Source organism: Gobius niger (assembly GCF_951799975.1).
Source record: "Gobius niger genome assembly, chromosome: 7".
Lineage (NCBI taxonomy): Eukaryota > Metazoa > Chordata > Actinopteri > Gobiiformes > Gobiidae > Gobius > Gobius niger.
This window is the reverse complement of record NC_136858.1, coordinates 24768114-24786353: the sequence shown is the minus strand read 5'-3', so window position 1 is coordinate 24786353 and position 18240 is coordinate 24768114. Positions and strand designations below refer to the sequence as shown.

The window sequence follows — 18240 nt, the reverse complement described above, 5'->3', positions numbered from 1 at the left end:
CCTGAAATTGCACAAGATAGACTCCAGAAATCGGCAAATACTTACAAATACAGAGGCAACAACAACATGACCAAATACAAGGACAACTCCCCAAAAAAGTGGAAAAGAAAAATTCATTTTACAAAAATCTTCCAATTTGTGACCTTCGAGTAACCTCACAAGGTTTCAGCTTTTCAAAGCAAATCTAAAGAGTAATTCCCTCACTTGGAGTTCACAATGTGCACCTGTGTAATTTCTCATTAATGACTTCAAGGTTGATCGCGTACTCAGTGGTTGGTGTCTCTAAGATCTTTAAATCCACACATCCCATAGACTGCATTCTCATTTAAAGTCGTATAGTCAGTGAGCAGCCAGGGACAGGTTTTTTTTTTTTTTTAGCATTAATGCTCAGATAACACAGTCAGGATATGAAAGTCACAGTGCGATCCCCGTCTGCCGCTTAACAGACAACTCCGTATTAAACTTCTATTTTTAATTTCCTGAGTGTAAAGAGACTATCCTCTCAAACATATTTCAGTTTTGGCTTCGATATGAATGAATTCAGTACAAGAAGAGAGGATGAGGGTGACGTACTTTAAGATTGTGCAAGACATGATCCTTTGTATGATAATCCGTGCATATCCGGATGACAAAACTGAACATATTGCATTTTGCCATTAAAAGCTACAGACCCTGGATTATCATCTTCCTTTGAATATAATCAAAAATGCAAAAGAGTTTTATAAAAGGCAAAGAAATGAAAGGTTCACTGACAACATATTTTCATTAAAAATCTTTGTATCATTATTGTAGCTTTGCATGCAACATCTGGAGTCGCCTCAAAAAATGAAACCGCTCTCAAACGCCTGACTTGCTCGACTTATATTCACAGCACTATTCATGTGGTCTTTTTATTGAGGCCTTGACAAACGGGGATTTTGTATGAGGGACATTGAAATGCGACTGCTCCTCTGTGAACCCTATCAGAGCCAAGGGACATGGGCTTACGGCAGACAGAAGAACCCACAAGATGAAAAACATATATGTGCAATTAGAGTGTATGGTCCTTGATTGTTGGAAACATGGGCATTAAAAAGCATTTGATGAAGATAATGGAGTCACATGCTTGAGCTGTGTAGGGAAATGGCTGCAAAATGATGTAATGCCACAAAAGCAAGAATTCATGTCCCCAAGCAACTCAAGGCTCTTCTCCAAATACAGTTATATATGTTGATGCATTATGGGGGCCGTAACTATTTCTCATACTCTTACAGTAGTATACTGAAACCCATTTTGCCCTAATGCAGTGTATTGTGGGCACAGAAATATGTGCTGTGTCTGCAGGGTATGATGAGCGATTGCATCAACATTAATTAGCCTGATGGAGACCAACTAGTGTAAACATTACTGGGGCACTCTGCTACTTGAAAGCTGTCAAAAGTGCTCATGAACTCATCCCCATGAAGAATAGGAATGCAAGAAATGCATCATTACAAATAAATTTGAGACACTGCATAGCAACAGAGTAATGCCTCATTTGAAAGCTTTTTTGTTACGCTGTTGCTGTATTGTTGTCACATTTTTTGAAGTGTTTTCGTCACGTTGTGTTTCAGCTGCTCTTCTGTAACTTTTTTGTTGCATTTTTAATTAATTTTCTTGGGCATTTTCTTGGATTTGGGTAAAGCCAAACTGGAGAAAATGTGTATGGTTCAGTGGGGGTTAAGAGGTTAAAGAGATGTAGCATAATTCAAAGCAGTACTAAGTAACGTAGCATGTTGTGTTTTTCTACTCATTAATTGTCTATGAGAGTAAATACTACGCTGACAGAAAAGACAAAGGGGGAGAGGGATATTGTACATCCAATTACACAATGGAAATATTTTTTTTCACTCAAACTTGGCTGTAAATACTGTTTAAGTGGCGCTAGCCCGCAGTTAGCTTTGCCCGTTAGCTTCCTCTTCGTGATTCCATTAGTGTGTATTGGATTTCCGGGTCAGAGCAGTGAAAGTTGCAATTGTGCTTTTCTGGCCCCCCCAATTATCCCATTAACACTTGTATTACCCCCAGAAGGACTACGAAAATGATTTATTAAGGTAAACAAGTTATGTAGTACTGCTTTAACAAAGTTTAGACTCAAAGCAGTGAGAACAAAGTAGTATATTTAATTCAATATATTTTTCAAGTCATAGGAAGATGATGCTATTCTGTTTAAGATTGCAATAGGTAGAAGTTTATCCTGCATTGAAGCCACCTCACACATATAGAGCCTTAAATATGCACCTGGAAAATGTGTAGAGTTAAAAAAAAAAAAAACATCAGTGAATGACAGTCTGCCCTTTAGTGCCATTAGGGCAAATGTAGAGAACACATTTCCCAATGGAGACACCTTGAAGTAACATTCATCACGTTTCTTATACAAATCTGTTTCATACATAGAATCATCGACAAGCATAAGCCACGGGGAGTAATATAGGTTGCAATATCTGATGAAGATATGGACTGGGTGCTGTGGAATATGAAAGGCAATTCTTCTGAAGAGATAACACTGCAATAATTAGCAGTGCAATGGGACACATCAAAGCTAATCCTTCAGAGTATGGACCAAATACATAATGCGGGCATATAAGAGCTTCTATAGGTTAGCCACAGCCATATAGACTGTGTCACATATGCAGGCTCATTAATGTTGTGTGGAAATACATAGCAAAAAAAAAAAAAGATTCCAAAACTAGCTGAGCAGTACACCCTCAATGCCAATATAATATAATATATACAAGGCATTCTGGGAGTCAATCAATGCTTACTTACAGTAAAGAGAATACTGCATTACTCCCATGGAATCAGCTAATTTCCCATAAGACCCCACAATAAAACGGCATTGTCAAAACCTTAGATGACATGCTAGCGTTGAATAATTTAGCAGCATGAGTGCATTTAAAGCTTGGGTTCTCATTTTCTACTGACTAATACAGCGTCCATGGATCAAGTGGTCATGTAAATCAACCCCCGGCTTTCTAGGACTCGCGCTCTCGCTCTCCATGAAGACGTGTGGGCAATCCGGAGGTGATTTCAATCTAACAAGAGCAGAGGCAAAAAGCAAATGGCAATAAAAATAAAATATAAAACCGAATATGAGAGGAGGAGACCATCTGTTCTCTCCTGCGCTTTCTCATATTTTGTTTTTTTTTACTAATGGTAGTGGTATGACAGGAGCATAAAGGGAAAAACATTTATGAATTGTGCATTGTTCCTGCTTCATTATATTATATTCATCCTCATTTTGGATTGAAGCAAGAAAATCCCAGCAACTATGGGCTTTAGGTGGGATAAACCCTGGGCAGTGGCAGTCAATCAGCAGGCTAATGCGTAGTGATAAGGGTCTTGAATTTGGTGCTATAATGTTAGATTTGTGCTCACATAGAAGATGTTAAACTCGGTCTTGGTTTCCCCGGAAAGCATAGTGCTGACCTGTCCTCAGCCTCGATATTTAGCTCCGCTTCATTACCATGTTATGTCACAGGAACGCTTGGCAGGCATTCACTACATGCAATTTACTGTTCATCTGAAACATGTCTTAGCGCTGTACGGAAACAGAGAGACAATAGGCTTTAGTATTTTGAGTTATGGATGTACTTCTGTCTATAGTCTCAAGACAACACGGTGACTGTCACACTGCATGTCTGTTAACCGTTTGAAGCAAGTTGACCGTAAAGGGAGAAACCAAATTAGCAGAAGATGCTCCGCTCTTAAAGATCAAATTGCAGCCAAGATGGAAATTAGCAACGTCGTGCTGAGAGCCAAGTGCAGCCGTACTTAAACTGTTATCCCAGAGGAAACCATGCCATGGCTCTTAATTACAAAAGCAGATGTGATTTAGATCAAGTACGAGTAAAATATGAAGTGGATGCCGCAGCTGTACACAATAAACTAAATGTTTCTCGAAAAAGGTTGGACACAGTTGCGTTTAGATTATCAGCTTCCAAAGCATTTTGACAATATAGAGTACATAAAACAATTTAGAACAAAATAAATATAAACAGTTTTCCTCAAAAACAACAAATAAATGGCCACTTTGGTTTATAAGTTCACAGCAAGAGAGAGTGTAAGTGTGTCCAATAAGTAAATACACCTGAAGAACAAGACAGTAAAGTGACCAATCAGGTTTGATCTTCTAAACACTGACTTCAGATTAGTAGGATATTCATATTGAATCATATTTCTCTCATTGTGATGTATGTCCACTTAAAATAACAAGAGTTTAATCTGTTTGAATAACAAACAAGGCAAAATATCCCATAAAAGATAAAACATGAAAATTGAGCATTGTGCGTTGGTCTATTTTCTCCAGGGGCGAACAGTTGAACAAAGGACATGTACAGTGTGAAAAATGGCTCACTTAAAATTCACTCCATGATAGTAGCTTTGTATGATTACTGTGCAGGCTGTTGCATAACCACAATTCATCTGCCTTTAACTGAATGAGAGCATTGGGGGCTTCATACCTATTTCCACTCTGGGAGAAAAGCCAAGGAAAGGGAAAATGTTTTATATACATCAAACGGGAATTCTGTTCAAGTGCTGCAGGCCCCAGGGACATGTTGGTCCTGGGCATAATGACTCTGGTGCAGACCTCCTGAGACAAATTGCCACTGACCCCCATGGATTTTCCAGGGCACACTCGATTGGAAATGGACTATTCAATTTCCCACTGGGAGAAGTGCCATTTCCTCGCTATGCATCAGTGCAAAGAGCCACAATTTAGGCTTCGGATGGTCTCAGAATAACGGTAAATACCTTACTGTTTGCTAAATACCTTTACAACAGGAAACTTTGTCTGGGGTTTTGCTGAATTGCAAGTTATAGTTTGGGGGTTCTCATCAATAGCGTCTTGAGTTCACGTGTTTAAAATGAGTGTATTGTTGCCATGACGACGTAGCGCGCTTAACAGATGGATAGAATCGATTGACTGATTTCGCTTTTTTTGTAACTGTAAATATGCAGATGTTTTGACCTGGTTCAATCGATGTCTTCTAGCGCCCAAGTACATCTCTGAGATGTTGGAGTCAGGACTAAACATATTGAGGCTGAGTTTCAGTTCAATCTAAAACAGTCTTTGGTCAGATTTGAGGCCTGTCCCACATCTTCACAATTTCAAATCCAGGCTGAAACTATTTAATTGTGCTTCTGACAACTTTAAAGAAGAACTAAGTAACTTGTTTACCTTAATAAATACTTTTCGTAGTCCCTCTGGGGGTAATACAAGTGTTAATGGGATGATTGGGGGGTCTTTCATCTCCCCCTGTGTCTCTGGCCAGAAAACCACAATTGCAACTTTCTTGCCTCCGGGTCAGAGGCACAAGACACACTACAATAGAATCACGAAGAAGAAGCTAACAGGCTAACGGGCAAAGCCAACTGCGGACTAGCGCCACTTTAGCAGTGTTTACAGCCACGTGAGTACAAAAAATATATCCATTGTGTAATTGGATGTACAATATCAATCTCAGCATAGTATTTACTCTCATGGACAATTAATAAGTAAAAAAAACGTGGCGCTTATGGCCTCTAGGGGCATGAGTTACTTAGTTCTTTTTTTTTTTCTTATCTTTTTATTTCACATAAGTTGTCAACAAACAAGACACTATGTGGTTTTTCCCCTCATGTCCCATCCACTTCCCTTTAACAAAACACACCAAAATAAATAAATACAAAAAATGCATTGTTGCACTTAGCACTATGAATAGCAGTAATAATCATAGGGATGTCATTGTCATTGTGTTTTTGTTTTGTTTTTCCTTTCTTTACACCATTATTATTATCATTATAATATCATTATGTTAATAATATTAATAATTATTATAATTTTTTCTTGTTTTTTCAATTTCATTCCATTATTTTATTCCACTTTCTTTCTTGATTTCTTTCTTTTTAGAGTTATTTCGTTCTGCTTTAAGTAAATGGGTTTTATTATTTCAACAAGGATCATTGTTGTCGGTTGAAAAGACTTAAAGTCAGGGCAAGTTTGTGAACCCAAAGATTTAACATTTGTTGATTTTCTGACTGGAGATATCTTTATTCTAATTTACCTGTGGTGTCCATTGTCCCTGCTCTCCAACTGAGATAAATACCCAAACAAATCTTTGAGCAAGAACCCAACCTATTGAGTGGCAGCTTTGGGGGCTCATGCTGAAATTATTTTGTTGGATGCTTTTGCTATTTTTTCATCAACGTCAACTTAAACATTACGTTTCTGATTTCTATTGTCAGAGACACTTCTCCACATATTTGGATGACATTTATTTGATAAGAGTGACATTGATTAACTCTATAGGAGGATATAAAGATTACAGCGCTGACAAGGGCTCATTATTGTGCTGTCTGGCCTTAAATCATCGCCCGTAACCATCCTCTTTATTCCTACAGACACCCTATAAACATGTACTGTCTGCAATTTATGTCATTCCGATACACAAACCAGCCCAGTGTGCACAACCCACAACCCATAACTACAGAGCAGCCATCCTCCGTCAATGAAAGAGCCATAATGCATGATTGAGTGGACACAAAACTAAACAAACAGACATGCAAAGTGCGCATTTGAAGTATAGGTATCAACATTTTATCAATCTTAGTGAGATCCATCCTCCCCCCTTCTGTGGGCCAAGAAATAGAGTTTTTCAACCCTGCAGTAAGTCTGGGGCTGCCATCGACCTACTCTATTGATCCACTGGCAGATCTCCTTGCAGTCCACCTGGGAAGCCAGACGAGCCCTGTTCGTATCGATCTCAACCTTTTATTCCAGATTCACCTTTTCTTTAGCTAAGGAAAAATTATTTGTGTGTCATTGTCAGCTATAAATATTCTCTGGGAAAGGCCATTGATATGGGTGGCCATCAGGGAGAAATCTACTCTCTGAAATAGTCTTAAAAAATGCTTCTAAATGACAGTTGCAGATGAAGGCGCAAAGTCTGTTTATCTGATTAGTGATGCTGGCGATGAAAGGAAGACTGGCACAAAGAAGCAAAACATGTCGATCAAACCGCCCGCCATGCACTTTTGATTTATGAAAACATTGCTCCTCAAACACAAATAACCCTACTTTTATTAATATTGTCAAATCAGTATTGGAGCTCAAATTATGGTAAAATATTGTTTCTTTTTAAGAACATGTTTTCGTTTATGCTACAGATACATGTTCAAGAAGCGCTGTCATTTAGCAAACCAGGCCCCAATCCACAACATGCATGACTATTTCTATTTCCTACAATCAACATTATAGTTTACCAAAAGGTTGCTCGAACACGGGTGGCTGATTTTGAATGTGGTTTCTATGTTCAGCACCGTCAAACAACAATACATTGTAAAAAAGTTAACAATGGAACATGATACAGTACTTTGCTTCATTCATGCAGGTAATCCCTTGTACTTGGCTTTTGTTGCATAATAGAAAGAACTTGGAAGTATCCGCCACATTTTCAAAGCCCATAAACCGTCACTGAACTATGAGGATTCTGAGCCAAAACCGCACCATTTATTTTTAACATGCACTGATAAAAATGGTAGCTTGTGTCATGGGTAATTCCCTAAGCAACATTATGCTTAACGCAGTACTAAGTAGGGATGTAACAGTATCAAAAGCTCACGATATGATACCATTTCGATATTGATCTCACGGTACGATATTTATTGCGATATCGTGGAGAGGCTCACGGTATTGTGTTTCTGATGATAATAACCAAAGAAAAAGACATTTTACCTGCTTTTGCCAGTAACCAGGCCATTCACTGTTGTATCTATGTATGAACCATGACAACATAAATGCTGATCACAGTGTAGAATGTGTAGAATCAATCATGAACGTTCCAGGCAACAACAAAAAACAGTCTGTTGAAACAATTAACTATCTAGGAACATAACTTAATAATCAGGCAAAAGGCCGACAGAAAAACACTGGCCGAGCCTTTGTTAAAGTTCTTCTTCAGAAATGTCAAAATATCTATATTGCAAGGGAGAAGAGGATGCATGTAGGGCTTTAAGGTTAAACAAATCAAAAAAGAAGAAAAAAAAGAAGCGCAGTGTGGGCCATCTGCTCGTTAAATGTTAAATTTCAGTTTCGCTTTGGTTTGGCAATTGAGAAATTCGCAGAGCATTTTATGTGACACTTCTATTTGGGCTGTTCCTGGACAACTTTATATTTGGACTTTTTTGGAAACAAAGCTTTTACGGCAAATTATGACCAAAATTGGATTTTACGCATTTGTCTTTCACATTTGTGGCACTGGATCTATAATTGAAGTGCTTTTGGAGGATCTAACTTTCGAGGTCTGGTCTGGAGCATCTACAGCCTTCAGTTCAGCGATAAGTGATGACACACATGTGTCTTGTTTGGATGCGCACACACGCGCATGACACGCGCCACAGGATTAAATATTAACAAATTGAAGAGACTGAAATTTACACGTCACTTTCATATGGCACGGTGCATTATTTCACTGCTACAGTTTACAAAGCCCTGTCGGGAGCAGGTTTATTCTTGTTTTTTTACGGATACCTGCCCTTTTAATATCATAACACGACCACGATATCAAGACACTTTTACTACCATGATATCGTCAATATCGTTACATCCCCAGTACTATGAAACTCATAACCCTAGAGGCCATAAGCGCCACTGCAGGTGCCTTAGCATGTTGCGTTTCTTTACTCATCAATTGTCCGTGAGAGTAAATAATACGCTGACAGAAAAGACAAAGGGAGAGAGGGATATTGTACATCCAATTACACAATGGTGATTATGTTTTTCACTCAAACTTGGCTGTATATACTGTTTAAGTGGCGCCCGCAGTTGGCTTTGCCCGTTAGCCTACTTGCTTCGTCTTTGTGATTCTGTCAGTGTGTATTGGGGCCTCCAACCCGGTGGCAGGGAAAGCTGCAATTGTGGTTTTCTGGCCAGAGACACCAGGGGGAGATGAAAAAAAAAACAATCATCCCATTAACAGTTGTATTACCCCCAGAGGGACTACGAAAATGATTTATTAAAGTAAGCAAGTCACTTAATACTGCTTTAAAAGAGCAGTCCTTTCTCATCAAGTTCCACTCATACACATGAATCAAAATGATAAAATCTAAAATGTCAATGCTGATAAAATATGTCCACTTAAATGTTCACCCGTCTAGTCATGGACAAGTTTTGAGCAGACTTTGAGCAGACACCAGCCTTTTGCATGGACAATGTTTTCTTCATGGCTTTCCCTTTGATTGTCTCCCTAAACCCTTGTTCTGCTCCCTTTATCCTCCACTGGACCTGAATGTATCATAGTGCACTAATCGATGTGTCTTTAGTGCAGTTTTGCCAATCTGCCTTGTCAAGATTCACAAATCTCAGGGCAATTACTTCTCTTTTTTCTTGGTGATAGAAGTGTGTTTTCTCCGTCTCTGCAGCAGTAAAGTGCCTCTGTGACCCATCAAGTACAATTACGCTGTTTGTAGCCGGCGGTGATGGCCCTGTGGCACTGTGCGGAGCGGCTAAGACAGTCGGGGAGGCTACATTAGCGGTGTATTGACTTCTGAACATGAGAATAGGCAGCCATGTTTACACACACTGAGGTGGGCTGTAATAGACTTGGTTAAGCTGTCACTTGATTAGAACATTTAGAGGTTGGAAAACGCTTGATTGTAAGGTGCACATTATACATCACACAAGTTTAAGACAAGAGATTAGAGAAGAGATTTTGTAAACATGGATTATAAGTGGATATAATTTTCAGTCCTCCAAGAAAGGATGCATAGAAATAGGATTATAGGCATTAAAAAGCATTTACCAGTGAACTAAAGGATACCTGGCATCGCTTGAACATATCTCTGTGTCCTCCAAGAGCATTACATGTGTTGTTTGATCATTCATCAGCACAGTTGGTCAGATAGTTGTGTCAGACCCCTATATTTAACTGTGACATTTACAGTCTAAGCCGCAACAGAACGTCCTGTTAGAATAAGTGAATCAGGCGAGTGAGGAATTAGATTTTTAATGAAGCCTGGCAATTCACTTGCTTAAATATGCAAAAACAAATCTTTGCTAAACTTCTACGTGGGAAGCTCTCAGCGAAATTTAGCAAAGAAAGTCGGTGCTGAGCAAAGCGTTGACAGTTGCGAGATAATGCCTGGGTAAACACTTTTCTCCTCTCTATGCTTTGACTTAAGGAGCTGCCTGGATGCGACTAAAGTTGCATTTTGGCTCAATTATTGTGGCACTTTGAAACCCATAGCTGAAGATTAACGTTTAATCTAATGAAATACAATACAAGAAGAGTATGACTTTAAAGTGCATTTGGCCGGTGAAAAGACCCATTTTATAAGGAACAGTTAACACAATTATATCCATGTGTCCCTGGATTTGTCTGAAGACCTATTTTAACGGCACAGCTTGTGACCTAAAAAGAGTTAAGCATTTTACAATTGACCTTTATACCTGGCGCGCAACAAGGGCCAGCTAATTGTAATACTATCCCTGGGATTATCTCTTATAGTCGTATTTTAGAACATTCAACTTTCCTTCATAAAGTTGCACATTTTACTGGTGTAAAACTATATTATAACAGGCGTTATCTCATAAAACAATAAACCTGAATGCATTTGAGCAGCACTTGTTTAATAGGTGTGGGCCGAGCCCCAAAGTCCACGAGCACGAGACGAGATTTTGACATTATTTGTAATCATAAATAAAGATGAAATATGTATAATTGCTGAACAGTAAAATGCAAACCAATAAATTATGTAAACATTGGTGGGTAAGTATTAACTAAATATTCCTTTAAGCCGTCAACAACAAGCATATTGGATGCAGCGCAGTAAAATAAAGAAACAAATTGACAACACTAATCTACTTAGGGTCAAAAAATCTTGTGGCATTCGATCGAGATCTTGTGACTTTTTAATCTCACGAGGTCTTGTCCCATCCCTAGTGTTTAACATGGTGCGATAATTAAAAGCGTTATCAAAGCAGTTAGTATAACAGTGAAGCTTAAGGTTGTTCCAGGTCAAAAGCATATAATCTTCACAGTATGTTATCGCACAAGCATCTGAGATAAACAAAGAGGAAACCATTTGCATGCACCTGGAGCTCCCCTCACTCTCACAGGCCTGAGCTCCTCAGACCAGATGGCACTGATGTTAGCCATATGCTGAGAAAGTTTGTGCTTGTTCAAAATTCTGACTCAGCTTCGACAACATTTACCTCCTGACATTTGACATAATCAGAGCGCATTTTAAGGATCAAGATGGCAGGGTCCTCTACTGTGTCTGTCCACGGTTACAGAACACAGAAAATACCATTGGAAACCAATGTTCTACACTATTCAAGAATTTGAGCAGTATTTTTCTTCACCACAATTATAAATGTTACAAGCACAATCTCAGCAATTACACCCATGTACCCCGCCTTTTAGACCTTGCATTTATGGTATTGTAAGACAACCTTGCATTTATGGTATTGTAAAACAACAATGCTGATAATATAAAATTAAGGTTTTAAACTGGACCTCCATGTTCAGTGAGGTATAGTGGCCTATATAACCCTGCATACTGTTTGTGGCCATGCTCTAAGCCAAGGGCAGCTGTGACTACATATGCTGTTACCACCACCATATGTGGAGCTAATGAAAAATTGTCCCTTGTAAAGCGGGCTCTATTTGTTCAGCGCCTTTTACTATTCCCCCGTGATGAATTCCCCTCAGATATGTGAAGAAAAAGTGTGGCAGGTTTATTTCTGGCAGCCGGAGCTTTCAACATGTATATGTTTCTGCCAAAGTCCTCGACAAGAGGCAAATTTGAGCTGTCATGCAGCATGTGATTCACACTGTAAATGAAATGACAGAAGTTGCTATAAACTGCTGAGCACTTATTTATGAGGTCAGGTCACAGATCCACAACTAAATCCATGACATAAAACAATAAGGCAAAAAAGGACAGTGGTTTCCAAAGTGGGGATTGCGACCCCTGTGGGGCAAGCCACTGAACAGAGGGTCTTGAGATGATTTCAATATAGAAAAACAGAAAAATAGTGTCTAAAGTATCATATTAACTCAACTTTAAGTGTTCGACTGCTTGTATACATTATTTTCTAACAGTAGTAGTAGCGGCCTGAAAAGTTTGGGTACCCCCGGGCTGGTAAATAGAGCAACACCTTTTGTAGTTACAGTGAATCAGGCTAAACCCACAACAACTGAGCTAGACCTAATACAAAGCAAACGTGTCCGAGATATTCTTTCCTGCATGCATTTTGTTGTCAGCATGTGAAGCCAATTTCTACTCATTATCAGTGTATCTATGTGGGCAAAACAAATGAGTGTGAGTCATTATGTGGCGCAGCCAACAAAAAAAAACTGCCTTGCCTCCAGATAACTGTTAAAACCTAGAATTAGCAGTCATTTTGTCATGTTGTGCTGTGTATAATTTGTTTCTTTGCTGCTACACCGTAAATCCCAGGTGTTTATGCGGCGGTACAAGGGGGGAGTGTTTGGAGTTCAGACATGCATTTAATTTGACATGCAAAACTCGGTCGGCGCCACATGAGCAAACAGCCTGGGAGGGCCCGGAGATTTGCCGCCGATCTCAGTCAAATCCGTGTAATGTGCACGTCCGTCTTTAGACAGTGAAAGCAATTACATTAAAAAGTACACTAATTTGCAAATAGCCCGGCTGTATACCTGTAAGCTGCATGTGCGGGCTTCCCTTAAGCCGCAGCACAGCACTTTATTGTGATGACAGCAATTAAATACCCCAGTGATTTGTGTGCCCGAGGTATTAGAGCTATCCATAGGGCAGGGGAGCAAGCTACAGCAGCACATAGCACTTAAGGCTCAAAGGCTATGAGGCAAAAGGCGGCATGCGGTTAATATGACAGCGGGGCTCCTGAAGTGGTCCCTGTATATTTTATAAAGCTTAACCGCAAACACATGTGCAATTCTTTAAAAGCAATTGTATCCTCTATCCTCTGTCTATCCACAGAAGATAACGTGACTGTGAGAGGAGCACAAAACAACATGGGACAAAGAGCCAAAGCCCAAATTAGAAAAAGGCCGCTACGTACGTATATGTCACATTTGTGCCTCGTCAGCATCTCTCAGACTGTCCCGGTGGCTTTCCTTCTGCCACACACAACCTGCTCAACTGTACAATTGGGAACGGTAGGTGCTTTTGTGTGAAAATACAGCACCGAACCAGTTGACTTGATAAAAAAAAAATATATATATATATATACATATAAGAATGGGGAGTGTGCACTTGATGTCATTTAGAATTGGCCTTGCGGGTTAAAACAACAACAACCAAACAGGCCTGGGAATAGGCTGTACTCTACACTTTCATAATATAGAAAAACAAACACATATCTCTAAATCAAACTTAGCCTGCAACCATGGCAAAGAAAGAAAGAAAAGAGTACTGATACACATTCTTGTATGTCTGCAGTGTGTACTTACCCAAACAAAAACCTTCTTCACAATAGCGTCATATTTGTTATGTATGCCACATACATTAGAGCAGTGATTCTCAACTGGTGGGTCGCGGGACTGTTTACAATGAATGGGGCTGAATGGGACCCACTACTCTCTATTTATTAACCTCTTAAAGGAACAGGCCACCGTTTTTACATATTGAGATAAGGTCTTACCTGAGCTTAGACGAGTTGATACGTACCTGTCTGGTCTTTGTGCGTGCCCTCAGTCACACAAAACGACTAAAGATGATGCTAGCATTTGGCCTCTCCCAATGTATTCCTATGGCTCCAAACGGGGTGAAGTTGGAAGCGACCAAGCTCTTCCAAGACCAGACAAGTATGTATACACTTTTTTTTTTTTCACACAGTTTTGTCACTTATTCATCGCCTTTTGGTCACGTTTTTTGTTGCATTTTTATACTCGTTTTCTTTTCATTCTTGTTGCTAGTTTGACACTTTTTTCACGATTTGAATTTCAGATTTAGGTTAAGCCAAACTTGAGACAATGTGTTCAGTTCAGGTGGGGGTTAAGAGGTTAAATGTGTGGTCATTTGTCAAACATTACTGATGATACATTTTTAGCATCACTTTGAGTAGTTAGCCTTACAGTCAATGTTTGTATCAACAGAACTCTGTACTGTATTTTGATAGAGACGGAAAAAAAAAAGAAAAAAGATTATGTGGGTTGCAGCTGTTGAAGGTGGGTCCTGAATACTACACCAGTTGAGAACCATGGCTTTAGGCTGTGGTCTTTTACGCAACAAGAGGCAGCTAAACTTAGCAACCAAACCTTCACGTCCAAACACAGAAGGACATATCACAAATGCGTCATCTCAGGCAGAATTATTCCTTTTCTAAAGATGTATTTGACTTGGTGCTATTTTTACCCAGCAACTGTCAAGTGTGAGCATAATGTCACGCCAATCTGTGTGAATCATCAGCGTGATTAAAATACCAGTGTGGCCGTGAATAAAAGACAACTTACCTTGGACGAGTCAAAAAAACGGCAGACCACAATAATAATAGTAATATTAGTGATCAACAGTGCAAGTATGGGACATCGTGTGAGTGCTTCAAAAACGATCAGCGTGCAGGATAGAGACTTACCTTTTCGTAGAGGCGTCAGATTCATATATAACAGGATTTTACAAGACAATAATTTAAAATGGTGCAAAGATCACACATTTTAAATGGCATAGCTGGCAAAAGCAATGAGCCAATGTAAAAGAGGACCTATGAAAGCAAGCACAAGACTAAACCCCAGATTAATGTCTGAATATGCAGCATTGGCTAAAACTATTAGAAACTGTGTCGTAACGATAGTCTCCAATATATTTAAGAGAAGATAAGTCTATTTTTGTGTCCTTGGGCAAAAAGATATCACCCACTTTAACCTTGTGTGACTGAGATTGGTGATTAGAGAGATTGTAAGTAGAGATGCACCGATTCAGTTTTTTTGCTACCGATACCAGGGTTTGAGTATCTGGCGATATCCGATATTTATCGATACCAAGAGACTTTCTTAGAAATGGCTTTCTCTGAGTGAAAATTTGTATTCACTTCTCCATTGTTGTAAATATCTATAAACATTTAACATGGATGACTTTTCTATACTAAATATCCTTGGGTACAGATTTTAGGTTACATTAATATAGCCTAAACAACTCACATGAAGTGATCTGATCATTACAAATATGTTAGATCTGTTATTTCTTAAAATACAAACACTTGGCTTTAGCAGTGGTTATTTGTTTTATTAGGCTTAAGCTATTTCTATCATAGTTTCTTACCCAGCCTTGATTAGTTTTCATTAGCATTAGCATGCTTCCGCTAGCTTTAGCATGCTCTTGCGATCCAAAATACATTTGCGAAGGTTAAAACTAACTCAGTGGTTGAATTCTCCAGGTTCTTAGCTTTACAATGACATACAGCCCATACATGCTCATATTCACTTAGATTTAGGTGGTAAAAGTTGTGTTTTTAAGGCGTTGAGAGCAAAAACTGTTATTGGTTCAGTATCGGATATTTGTAGCCGATACCCGATATCGCATTTTCGGTGCATCCCTAATGGCAGCCATTTGTTTACCACCACTAAGAAATCAAAGAATTCTGTAGCTATGTGTAAATGTAACTTGAGTAGACTGACTGAAAATACATATGGCGAGCGTTCTAATAATGTTGGCCAACACTGTATATGGTAAGAAATTAGATCATGTTGCTTTCAGCCCAACATTTTGCATGACTGCGTAGCCATTTTAAGCAAGAAAAAACAAAGTTTTTACCTTGAATGCTCAGCAGGGACCTGAGAAGCCATGATTCCCCTCTCTGCCCTGAGGAGGAGAGTCAGCAAAGAGCAAACATCAGAAGTCCACTTACCCCATGAGGGACAGCAGGTGAGCACCACAGCCTGGGGAGGGACGCCCACTACTATCGAACCCCAAACCCCACAGCCATTTATGGGGACAAAACACCGGCGTTACCCCTGGGTGATGGTGGAGGAGGTGGTGGTGCGCTAGCAGAACTAGGACGACAACTACTGTGTCCCAATACCCATGTGAGGGCCGTTTATAACCATGCACCAAGCAAAGAGGGAAAACAGGTGGCTTCAGCAATGCAAAAAGCACCTACCTTCAAACAATACAGTTGACAATACAATTAGACAGCCATTGAGAATGAGTATAAAAAGCCAACACAGTGTGTGACACAGTCTAGATGGGTTTAGAAATTAAAAGAGTGTACCTTTGTTTTTACCTATAACATTTGGTGAAATGTTCCATGAAGAAAGCGGATTCCAGACAAAAAGGAGAGGAGACACCAATAAGTGCCCGATTCGGAAAACCAGGAAAAGGATGAGAAGGACAGAAAGGCTTTTGATGGCGACAGACAATGAAAATACGCGGAAGTTTGTAGCATTTGACGTCTCATCTCCTCTGCGTTAAAATTATGCCTGTACACGATTAGAGTGACTGGAAATATGCCATGCTACATGTTGCAAATATGTGACATTTTACTGATACGGTGACACATGGGGCAAAGACTATAGACTGCTACACGAGCACGAACCCAATACTAAAAGGTCGAAACTAGAACCAAAACAGGTCTAAACATAGCGATGACAGTTTTAAAGCAGTACTAAGTAACTTGTTTACCTTAATAAATCATTTTCGTAGTCCCTCTGGGGGTGATACAAGTGTTATTGAGATGATTGGGGGGGTCTTTCATCTCCCTCTGGTGTCTCTGGTCAGAAAACCACACTTGCAGCTTTCCCCCACCGGGTTGGAGGCGCAATACACATTAATGGAATCACGAAGATGAAGCTAACAGGCTCGCGGGCAAAGCTAACTGCAAACAGTATTCATAGTTTTAGTGAAAAAAAATATCTCCATTGTGTAATTGGATGTACAATATCCCTCTCTCCCTTTGTCTTTTCTATCAGTGTAGTATTTACTTTCACGGACAATTAATGAGTAAAAAAGCGCAACATGCCACGACACCTGCAGTGGCGCTTATGGCCTCTAGGGGCAAGAGTTACTTAGTACTGCTTTAACTTTACCAGATGTAAATCAGGACTATACCACAACTAGATCAAAACTAAACCAGGACAAGGCCACTCCTGAATCAAACTAGATTGTAAACAAAGACTTATGCAGGAAACTTGTTTTACATGAATCTCCAATAAAAATCAAACATAACCTTATTATTCTTATCGCCAATAGAACTAAAAGCATGTAAAAAATGATGCCTGCCATTTCGCAATGATAAAAGATTTCGCATAATACAGTTTTGTGCAGCCTGCCGCTCTTTAAAAATAGTATGAAGAATGGTTGCATGCAACAGTGCAGCAAAAATGAGGATTAGCTTAAAATATTCAGAAAGCCATGTCCCACAGCCTCTTTTCCACGTTAATGTAAATGTGCTTTTTAACCACATACATATAAAGAAACATCCAAATGTACGGTCTAAATGAATAATTTAAGGCAATATGGAGGCGCAAGAGCACAGCTATTCAGCAGAGGAGACGGATTGAAGCCAAATGAGTTTAAAATGGGGTCACATGAAAAAGTCACTGGATGGGAGAACCAACTAGGTCGCTTCAGAAAAAAGGGGGGAGGGGGGGGGGATGGCTGCCGTTATATGTGAAGCTTCAAGCCTGGAAACACACAGACGCTGGGAGGAGACGGCGGAAAGGATGGTGGGAATGAAGAATGAACAAGGAAGTTTGTCCCATACCTTGGTCGCCCATCATCAGGTGTGCCAGACCTTTAAGGAAAACAAGAGTACAATCAGAAGAGAGAAAGGGATCATGGGGGAAAAAAAAGCTGTGGGCATCTCGCACAGGAGCAGATGCCGGCAACACAACTTGGGAGGTGCTGGGAGAGAGCGGGACAGAGGGGTAGTCGAGGGGCAGGGGTGCAAAGACGTTGGGGTGCAGTGATGAGCTTGCGTAGACAACCTCAAAGAGAGTTGCCATGCGTCATCAGCGACTTACTAAAAACGGTTAACACTGGTCCACTCCAATTGAAAGAGTACAGCAACGGCACAGTATATAAATAACCTCGCACCACAAATGAGGCTAGTGTACGAGGAAACAATACTAGAGTTCATTAACAAGAAGTGCGTAGCATTCATTTCTCTGACCCAGATTATATGGAAAATAAACATGGCCGAATTCGCAGCACTTTAAGGTTGGCTGAACTTTAATCATATCTGCTATCATGGAAGAGGAGTTCATTCAGGTGAGTAATGTTGGTGGTTAGTTAATGGCA

At 39.7% G+C, this 18240-nt stretch overlaps 1 protein-coding gene across 17 annotated transcripts in view; it reads right to left on the bottom strand.

Moving 5' to 3' along the window:
• Positions 1–18240, bottom strand: part of LOC306965589 (neurexin-1a-like) — a 300028-nt gene that overhangs the window by 258159 nt on the left and 23629 nt on the right. For 8 of the 17 annotated variants that reach the window (XM_079560089.1, XM_079560092.1, XM_079560086.1 and 5 more), the window contains 2 exons: positions 17705–17734; positions 15757–15804 (listed from right to left, as the gene is read on the bottom strand). In XM_079560089.1, the coding sequence (XP_079416215.1) occupies positions 15757–15804; positions 17705–17734 (78 nt within the window). Of the gene's footprint in view, positions 1–15756; positions 15805–16213; positions 16226–17704; positions 17735–18240 lie in introns of all 17 variants that reach the window. The other 9 variants (XM_079560083.1, XM_079560080.1, XM_079560078.1 and 6 more) reach the window with 2 other exon arrangements.